Source organism: Terrapene carolina, unplaced genomic scaffold (assembly GCF_002925995.2).
Source record: "Terrapene carolina triunguis isolate 2854851 unplaced genomic scaffold, T_m_triunguis-2.0 Scaffold28179, whole genome shotgun sequence".
NCBI classification, from domain to species: Eukaryota; Metazoa; Chordata; order Testudines; family Emydidae; genus Terrapene; species Terrapene triunguis.
In genome coordinates, this window is record NW_020692530.1 from 1 (window position 1) to 9,385 (window position 9,385).

The following is a 9,385-nucleotide window of genomic DNA, read 5'->3' on the forward strand; positions in this document are numbered from 1 at the left end:
CCTGTTCCATGTTATCTGTGGAATGTTCCAGTATAGTGTGTTTTGGTACCATGTTTATACTTTAACTTTGCTAGGTGAATATATATTTATGCAACATCAGCCCTTTTCCTGCCAGCTTCTGTGAGCAGGGCCTGCCTCTGGCTCTCAGCTTAACTCTGCTTTATGTTAGCAAAGTCTTGACCATTACTTTAGTTCAGGCCTCAGGCCTCATATTGGGCCTCTGATAAGGGTTTATATCTCAGGGCCTCCTCTTACTACATTACTGTTCAAGCCTCTGTACCTAGGGTATCTGCAACTCCCCACCCCATGTGGCTGAGTGTTCTTGGGACCCCCCCAGGGCTGGCACCTACACGAATCATAGAATATCAGGGTTGGAAGGGACCTCAGGAGGTATCTAGTCCAATCCCCTGCTCAAAGCAGGACCAATCCCCAACTAAATCAAGATCAAATGCCCAACGTGGGGTTTGAACCCACGACCCTGAGATTACGGTGTTTGCCTCTGAGTCGCGGTACACCTGGCACCCTAGAGGTCTGGGGCACGCCAGCACTGACAGCCAGAACAATTACAACTGCATCACGGGCTCTGCCCCAGATGGCACCTGTCCCTGACTGGTTTTGCAATCTGTGTCCCTGAGCTGACAATGACGGGGGAGCCTACTCCCTCACTGGCGTCACCGACCTGCCCACCCAGCTGGCATCGCAGTCCATATGCCAAAGAAAGGCCAATGATTTTGTATGTGCTGGGGCAGGAACTGCCCATACCCTTGTAACCCTGGGGGTGGCACCGGGGTGAAGGGGCACATGAACCCCATAATCTCAGAGTGGGGTCAGGAAGGACCCACCATCTGGAGCATCCACAGGGGGAGAAGGGGCATTTCCAGGTCTGGCAGCAGGGGGTGCACTCACTCTGCGGCGAAGCCCTTGGAGACGGAGTAGAAGGAGATTAGCTGCACCGCGCTGGAGACTGCGGGGCCCAGCTCACACAGAACCCGCTTAAAGGAGAGGAAGGGGGAGTCCGGGGTGAACACACAGTCCTGGTGAACCTGCCGGGACAGAGAGGAGGATCAGGCTGACGCCTGAGGGGAGGGGGGAGGAGCCCAGCGTGCTGCCCACCAAGGATGGTGTCAGGTCTGACGCCTTTGTCTGCAGCCATGTTAGGACAGCAGCAGCCATGAGCCAAGAAGCAGAAAGTCACATTCCCGCATTCCATCTAAACCATATCAAAACAATGGCCTACCATAGTGTGGGCAAATTGGAGAGAGTCCAGCGGAGGGCAACGAACATGATTAGGGGGCTGGCGCACATGACTTGTGAAGGGGAGGCTGAGGGAACTGGGGTTATTTAGTCTGCAGAAGAGAAGAATGAGGGGTGATTTGATAGCTGCTTCTAACTACCTGAAGGGGGGTTCCAAAGAGGATGGAGCTTGGCTGTTCTCAGTGGTGGCAGATGACAGAACAAGGAGCAATGGTCTCAAGTTGCAATGGGGGAGGTTTAGGTTGGATATTAGGAAACACTATTTCACTAGGAGGGTGGTGAAGCACTGGAATGGGTTACCTAGGGAGGTGGTGGAATCTCCATCCTTAGAGGTTTTTAAGGTCAGGCTTGACAAAGCCCTGGCTGGGATGATTTAGTTGGGGTTGGTCCTGCTTTGAGCAGGGGGTGGGACTAGATGACCTCCTGAGATCCCTTCCAACCCTGATATTCTATGATTCTATGATATCAGGCTGTTCAGAAAGTGCCCCTCCTAACAGTACCCACCGCCACCAGATAAGCAAGGAATCTCTTAAGTTGATGTTAAAAGAAAACTTTGTTTGACAGCATTCTGTCTGGCAAGGACTCACTCTCCTCAACAGCTGTGGGTGTGAAATCTATACTTCTTTATTTTTTTGGTTTTATGGGCCCCACTTCTCTAGTGTTTATCTGTATGGTATCTGTCTGGTTCTTTGATTCTCTTGTCAGTTGTATAACTAATTTTGCAAGGTGTAAATCAACTAATATGGTGGGGTATGATTGGTTAAAGAGCTGTTTCGTAATGGGCTACGATTGGTCAAAGAATTATTTTGTAATATTTTAGTTAAATGATTGGTTAAGGTGTACCTAAGCAGGACTCTGGTTTCACTATATAAACTGGGGTCCAAAAGGAAGTTCTTTAGAACCAACTCCAGGACACAACCCCAAGCCAATCACGCCGGGCAGAAACTGGAGTCCCCGGGTGACCTGATCCAGACTGGCCAGCAGCAAAAGTTCATCTGTCTCATTGGGAGTGGTGAGCACTGTGTGCTTAACGTGTGCATTCTGTCTGGGTGATTGTTAATAAACAGAGGTTAAGGCTATTACTGTGTAAGGCTCTTTCACTGGGAAAAGATCCTGAAAACCCACAGAAGAGTACGCCCTGAGCCCTAGGCAGGGCCATCCCTAGCGGGGTGCGGGGTCCGGGACGGAAGTGACGGATTCGTCTCTTCCGGGACCGACGGCACCGGCCAATCACACCGGCCTGTGGGGCCCCGCAAAGCAAAGCGCCCGGAGCGGTTGCCCTGATTTGCCCTACCCAAGGGACGGCTCTGGCCCTAGGAGCTGGGAACGGGTGGGTGCCCTGGAGTGTGCGGGTAACAACGGAGAGGGGTCAGGCTGCCTCCTGGGGATGGAGGGCAGGGCAGGGAGCTGAACACCAGCTCCTCCTGTTGGACCCCCCCACATGCAGCCAGTGGCTAAGGGCTGCTCTCCCAACTCCCCACCCCCACCCGGTGCTGCGTTCCCTCCCCAAGGATACCGGATCCCAGGGCCGGCCGGGCACCCACCTCATCCGCCAGCAGGAGCAGCCTCTCCCGGGCAGCCAGCTGAAGAACATCCTGGATGTGCCTCCTGCTCAACACGTGGCCTGCGGGCACAAGCAGAGGGGGTGAGGGGCCTCCGGGTCCCTTTGATCCTGGCCTCGTCACACAGTGACCCGGGAGGAGGCCGAGATCCAGGAGCCCCCTGGCAGAGGGTGGGGTCGCCCGGTCTGCCAAGGCCGAAACGGAGTCAGGTGTGGAGCCATCCTGCCAGCCTGGCCTGGCCGCTCCCGTCCCGATTATTCCAGCCAACGCCACCTGCTGAGAACCCCTTCTGCCTCTCAGCTGCCAGCTGGGGCCCTGCCACCCAGTTCCCCCTGCCAGCCAGGGCCCCTGCCCCCCGGTCCTCCTGCCAGCCAGCTGGGTGCTGAGTCTCCCTCCCCTGCCCCACAAAGCTTTTACAACCATTTCTTGCCCCTCTGTCTTCTGGCTGATACGTCACCTGGGCAAGGCAGGCCGGGGAACGGGGTCTCCTCTGTGCCAAGGGCCTGTGTCGGAGGCAGCAGCTGTGTCCTGTTCTCCTAGTTCTGTCCTGCCCCAGAGAGCGTCTGTGCATTGACTGCCCTGGGCACGTCCCCGGCTGTGATCTCCTGCCCCGTGCTCCTAGCCCTGACCCCACTGGGCTCTTCTCCTGGGCGGGGCAGTGCTGGGTGAGCCAGGGCCCTGGCGTCTGGGTGCCATGGTGCAGCGGTTACGGGAAGAGCCCAGCAGATCCCCACGGGTGCGTTCCCTGCGGGGCCCACGGCAGGGTCAGCCGCCTGCTCCCCAAACATCTCGGGGCACGCGGGAGGAGAGCTGATGAGGACAGGGTTGGGCAGGGGGCCGCTCGCTCCGACTCACCCGTCGGGTATCCGGGGTTGATGACGCAGAGCACTTTGGGGGTGCAGTGTCCCCTGGCTTGGCTGAGCACCCGCCTGATCTCCCCAACGTCCAGGGCCCAGTCGCCCTCCTCGTCCAGATGGTACTGCACCCCGACGGCACCGGCCAGTGCTACGGCATCCGCAAAGAGAGGGTGCCCGGGCACCGGCAGCAGCACGCCCGCCCTCCTGGGGTCCTGCTCATTGACCACCAGGGAGAGGAAGTCCTGGAGGAGGAAGAGAGAGCACAGGCTGCTCCGGGCTCACGCGACACCGCTGGGGCGAGGGAGGACAAGGGCTGGCAAGCTAAGGGTTAATGATACCTGGACCAGCATCAGTGGGCACAGGGGCTGGGGAGGCTGCCCGGCCGGTGGGGCTGGCTGGTCCAAGTCCCCGCTCCCCCAAGCTGGATCTGGTTCACGCTGGACTCACCACTATGGCCGTGGTGATGCCCCCGCACGTGACGATGTTCCTGGGGTCACAGCGGATGCCCCCGTCTCTCCTCTCTAGGTAGCGGGCCACCCTCTGGGGGACAGCGGTGGTGACGTACTCCATGTTATACGCCCCTTGGGAGAAGGACCCAGCCCAGCGTCAGGGACAGACTCTGCCGCTTAACTGCAAAGAGCAAGGACCCTCCCTCTCCTTCTGCCCCCAGAACCAGGGGCAGTCAGCCAGTCAGTCCTGGCAGAGCCCCCCCACTCTGTGCCACGCAGCCCCCACCACCGCCACAGGCAAAATTCACTGGATCAGCCATGGGGAAGGCCCCCCAGTCATGGGCCAGTGGGGAACACAGACAGGGCCCAGTCCACTGCCTCCCCCACCCCACAGCTGGCACTAATGGCCCCTCTCTCTGAAGGTTTCAGCCGCGACTCCAGGGAGCGGCTGGGCCCGGAGACCCAGCTCCCAGGGCGAGGTCTATCCCGATGGAGGCTGCGGTGCTCAGGTACCGGCACTGGAGCTGTTCAGCTCCTGCAGGATGCGGCTGGCTCGCTGCTTGGCGTCCCGTGGCATGGAGTCGGCATGCAGCAGCTCTGGGTAAGCGCAGATGGCAGCCACCTATAACGGCGTAGCCCAGAGACAGACAGCGCACGGGGTGGAACAGAGTGAAGGTGATTGACAGCCCAGTGCCCCAATAGCCAACCCCAGCTGAGTGCCCTTTGGAAAACACCCCTTTCCCTGCATTCAGCCCCCAGCCCTCCCAAGCAGCTGCCCCCTGCACTCAGGGGCGGATCAGCCAGCAAGGGAGGGTGGGACATTCAACCCTTAGACCGGACCCAGCTCCCTGCTACCCCCCGCCCCGAAAGGTGCCCCATTCCCTCCCCTCCCCCATGGTGAGGTTATCCGGGCACCCCCAGCTGGGGGCTGGGAAGCCCCTGCCATGGCAGAGCATTACGTGGGGAGGGCTGGGAATGGTCTCTCGGATCTGTAGGACTGAAGCAGGGCAGGGCTGCACGCGACAGGGATTTGCTCCCCAGTGGCTAAGGGTTAAAATGGTCCTGGGCAAAGCTCCTGGGTGGGGGGGTCACGTGAGGTAAGCGTCTGGGCTGGTACCAGTGGGTCATTCGGGCCTGGCTAGGACCAGCTCCCGCCAGCGCCGGTCCGGGAAAGCCAATGGGGGCCTGGGCCAGGAGGGAGGCGATTCCCCCACCTGGCTGCAGGACCGCAGAGCCAGGGCCTCGAACTGGGGAGCAAGAGCCGCAGCGGCTCCCCCCAGGGACGGACAGACAGAGACGGTGCCGAACCGGAGTGACAGCAGCTTGGTGAGGTGGAGCCCTTCACCGGCTCGCTGCTGACCTAAGGACTTCCGAGCCCGGGGGCCCCGTGGCTAATACATCCTGCTCTGTTCGGGGGGGTCGCTGCAAACCCTGGCTGGTGTGCATCAATCCCTGGCCCCCCACGGGGGAGCGAGCCGCAGCGCCTGGCCTGTTGTAGGGCGGCAGGGGATGCCCAAGCTGCGGCCAGCTCCAGGACAGCTGACCTTGCGCCCTCCCTGCTCCGAGGACAGCACAGCAGGGGAGCGTGCCCTGCCGAGGGGCTCCGTGCACGGCTGGATGGGGGTGACCTTCGGCTAGTATCCCGCTAGGCGCAGGGCAGCGGCTGGCCAGATTGGCCCCATGGCTTTGCCCCAGTCGAGATCACTAGCCATCCCAACTCCTGCCCAGAGCACCCGCAGCGCAGCGCCGGCTGTAAAGCCACACAGCCCCTTGCCCTGTGGCGCGTGAGCGCCGCCCAGTGGCCAGAGTAGGGAGTCCAAGGGACGGTTTGCTCAGGCTATGACAGGGGCGGGGAAACTTTTAGGCCTGAGGGCCGCATCAGGTTTCCAAAATTGTATGGAGGGCCGGTTAGGGAAGGCTGTGCCTCCCCAAACAGCCAGGCGTGGCCGGGCCCCCGCCCCCTATCCGACCCCCCCGCGTCTCACACCCTGACAGACCCCCCGGGACTCCTGTCCCATCCAACCCCCCCCACCCCTCCCCTGTCCGCCCCTGGACACCCCGCCCCTTCCAACCCCTCCTCTCCTTCCTGACTTCCCCATCCAACCACCTCTTCTCCCTGACCCTGACTGCCCCCTGCCACCCCATCCAACCCCCCTTCCTTCCTGACTGCCCCCCGGGACCCCTGCCCCATCCAATCGCCCCTTCTCCCTGTCCCCTGACTGCCCCGACCCCTATCCACACCCCCGCCCCCTGACCACCACCCTGAACTCCCCTGCCCTCTATCCAACTCTCCCGCTCCCTACCCCCTTACCACACTGCCTGGAGCACCAGTGGCTGGCGGCGCTACAGCCGCACTGCCCAGAGCATCAGGACAGGCAGCCACGCCGCCCGGCTGGAGCCAGCCCCGCCACCGTGCAGCACAGAGCACCGGGTCAGGCCCCGACTCTGCAGCTGCGCTGCCCCAGGAGCTCACAGCCCCGTCACCCAGAGCATTGCGCTGGCGGTGGGGCAAGCTGAGGCTGCGGGGGAGGGACCGGGGGCGAGCCTCTCGGGGCAGGAGCTCAGGGGCCGGGCAGGAGGGTCCTGCGGGCTGGATGTGGCCCGCCGGACGTAGTTTGCCCACCTCTGGGCTATGAGGATGCCTCTAGTACTGGCCCTTGACTGCTCAAACCCAGCCCCTGAACCGCTGCCCGAGTGGGGTTGCTGTCGGCTATACAATGAACGAGGACCCAATTAGCCACTAAGGGGTAAACCCCGATGGCCGTGGAGACAGCCAGGGGGCTCTCCTGGCCTCTCTGGTCTCGCAGACAGGAACAGGCACAAGGTGTGGCATTGGGGTCAGGCAGAGGATGGGGGGTCGGGCCCAGGGCTGGGAGTCACGAGATCTGGGCTTGAGTCTCCTGCCCGCCCCCCCATGTGACTCAAGTGGCTCTGGGCTCACTCCCCCTTCCTGCCAGGCCTAGTGCAGTGGGGGGGAGAGGGATTGGCACAAGGCCACCACTCAAGCCCGAGTCTGAGGGCAGACTTAGGACTTACACGGGGCTGGGTCTCCGCACGGGGATGACTTTCCCCCCAGGGCTTGTCCCGTGCGTTGGGATCCTCACATGGAAGCTGGCAGAGGAAGGCCAGGGGCATAGAGAGGGGGACGTGTGTGCTGTGGGGTGCTCATGGAGGGGACTCATAAAGACACTCAATGACATGGGTGGTAGCTCATACAGGTAGGGGTAGCTCATGCGCAGGGTGACCCTGAGCTCTGCAGCTGGGTGACTGTGGGCCTCAGTTTCCCCTCTTGCCCTTTGCATGTCTTGCTGTTTCAGCTGGTCTCCCCAGGGCAGGGGCTGCTGGTCGCTGGGTTTGTGCAGCTCCCCGGGGCCCAGGTCCGAGGGCTGCTGGGGTCACCGCATGGCACCGGGGGCAGGGATGGGCAGGAGGCTGCTGTCTGCATTGCAGCTGGGCGGGGGGAACCCGGCTGGGGCTTTCCCACTGGCTGCTCCCTCCCACACAGGGTGCGGCAGGAGGGGACGTGGGGGGGCATCCCAGAGGGTCCTGCTGGTCTCTGCTCTCCCCAGGGGCTGCAGGGGGGATCCTTGCTCCTCACCTGGCGTAGGAAGGTGATGGGTCTTTGGCCTGCAGCGTGGGGGTCCCCCGAGTGGCACCAGATAACCTCCCGGAAGGGCTTCTCCTCTCCCTGGGGCAGAGAGCAAAATGCCCCCACCAAGGGGGGGCTCTGAGCCATCATTAACAGAGCTGGCCCCTCCCTCCCTTCCCCTGGGCACGGGCTCCCCAGCACAGGCTGCATTTCTCCCTGTGGGCAACTCTGGCACAGGTTGGCTGGCCCACATTCACCCTCGCCCTGCGGCCCCTTTCTGCCAGCCAGGCTGGTGCACCCCACCACGGGGGGATGTGAGGAGGTGTGACTGGCTCAGGGCAGGGAGCCGGGGGCCAACCCCATGAGCCCTGCAGGGCCGGCCCGGCGACAGGGCAGGGAGCCAGGGACTGGCCCCATGAGCCCCGCAGGGCCGGCCCAGTGACAGGGCAGGGAGCCAGGGACTGGCCCCATGAGCCCCGCAAGGCCGGCCCAGTGACAGAGCAGGAGCCGGGGGCTAGCCCTGCCCAGGTGTGACTGACAGAACCGGTTGCCAAAGCCCATCAGGGCAGGGCTGGGCTGCGGGACGCTCGATGCCCAGGGGCAGTGGCGCTGGCAGTTCCACAGGCTGCCCTCTGGCTGGCCCTGCAGGCAGCAAACAGGCAGTCCAGGAGGCCGGTGCTGGAGCCACTGTTCAGCAGAGACCCGCCCTGCCAGCGCCCGCAGCCGGGACCCAGGACACTGCCCCATGCCCTGAGCCCCGGCAGCCCCAGGAATACCCCGAACGCTTTCCCAGAATCCCCCTCACCTGCGCCAGCTGGCGCTGGATTTCCGAGGCCCTCTCCAGCAGGGGCCCCAGCGTGGGGAGCCTGGCGCCTTTGACACATGGATTCACGGAGTCCAGGGTCAGGACCTTCCTCCCCGCCGCCATCCCCCCGCTGGGCTCCGGCGCACAGAGGGGCTGGGAATGCCTGAGCTGCGGCTGGGGGGAAGGTGCCTAGGTCGCTGCAGGGCTGACGAAAGCCCCGCCTGGGGGGGTGGCCCAGGGCTCGAAGGTCCAACTCCCCTTCCCTGACCAGAGTCCAAAGGTGGCCCTTTGGGTTACTCGTTAATGAGCCAGAGAGATGCCCTCAGCTCCGGCACTGCTGGGTTTGCCATCAGCGCTGCCCAGGGCAGGGAATTCTGAGCCCCTCGGACGGCCGCTTGTGTCTCCGCACGTTGCCGAGAGGCAGCCGGGGGTGGCAGCCCAAGAGGGCTGGCGGGAGCTCCGAGTCTGCGGCCCCTGGGGCTCGGAACCGTGCCTGCCTCCCCCAGAGCACTGCACAGGGCAGGGGCCCCAGGCTCGGCGCTCCAGCTGCCCCCTGCAACTGGCCTGAGCATCCTTCCTGGCCAGGGCCCCCGCAGCATCCCTGATGCTTGTTTAGACCAAGGGGAAGACGCTGCCCCCTTGGGGACACTCGGGGCGTTACAGCTCTAAGGGGCGCTGAGTCCTTGCCCCCGGGCTGTGCTCTGCGCAGAGGGCTTTGCAATGCCCTCCCGTGGGTCTGCTTCCCCCTCGGCAAGGGCCGGGCCAGCGCCTGCCTGCCCCGCGGCTGTGACCAGCCCTCCCCTGGGACTGCGTGTCCCAGGCACTAGCGAATGGTGCGTGGCCCCTCGCCGGTTCTGGTGGGGCCGGGC

At 63.0% G+C, this 9,385-nt stretch overlaps 1 protein-coding gene across 1 annotated transcript; it reads right to left on the reverse strand.

Moving 5' to 3' along the window:
• Positions 1-824: 824 nt before the first annotated feature.
• On the reverse strand, positions 825-8,639 carry LOC112121420 (alanine aminotransferase 2-like). Its single transcript, XM_026662523.2, has 7 exons — positions 8,517-8,639; positions 7,721-7,810; positions 4,636-4,744; positions 4,121-4,254; positions 3,672-3,915; positions 2,799-2,878; positions 825-1,043 (listed from the first exon to the last, which is right to left on the reverse strand). Exons 1-7 carry the CDS (start codon positions 8,637-8,639, stop codon positions 903-905), a joined length of 921 nt encoding a protein of 306 aa, XP_026518308.1. The 3' UTR covers positions 825-902.
• Between the last annotated feature and the right edge of the window lie 746 nt (positions 8,640-9,385).

Coding starts and splice junctions, on each gene's coding strand:
- LOC112121420 (XM_026662523.2), bottom strand. CDS start 8,639: ATGGCGGCGGGGAGGAAGGTCCTGACCCTGGACTCCGTGAATCCATGT. Junction 7,811..8,516: donor TCCAGCGCCAGCTGGCGCAG/GTGAGGGGGATT, acceptor TCTCTGCCCCAG/GGAGAGGAGAAGCCCTTCCG. Junction 4,255..4,635: donor GCTGAACAGCTCCAGTGCCG/GTACCTGAGCAC, acceptor CCTTCTCCCAAG/GGGCGTATAACATGGAGTAC.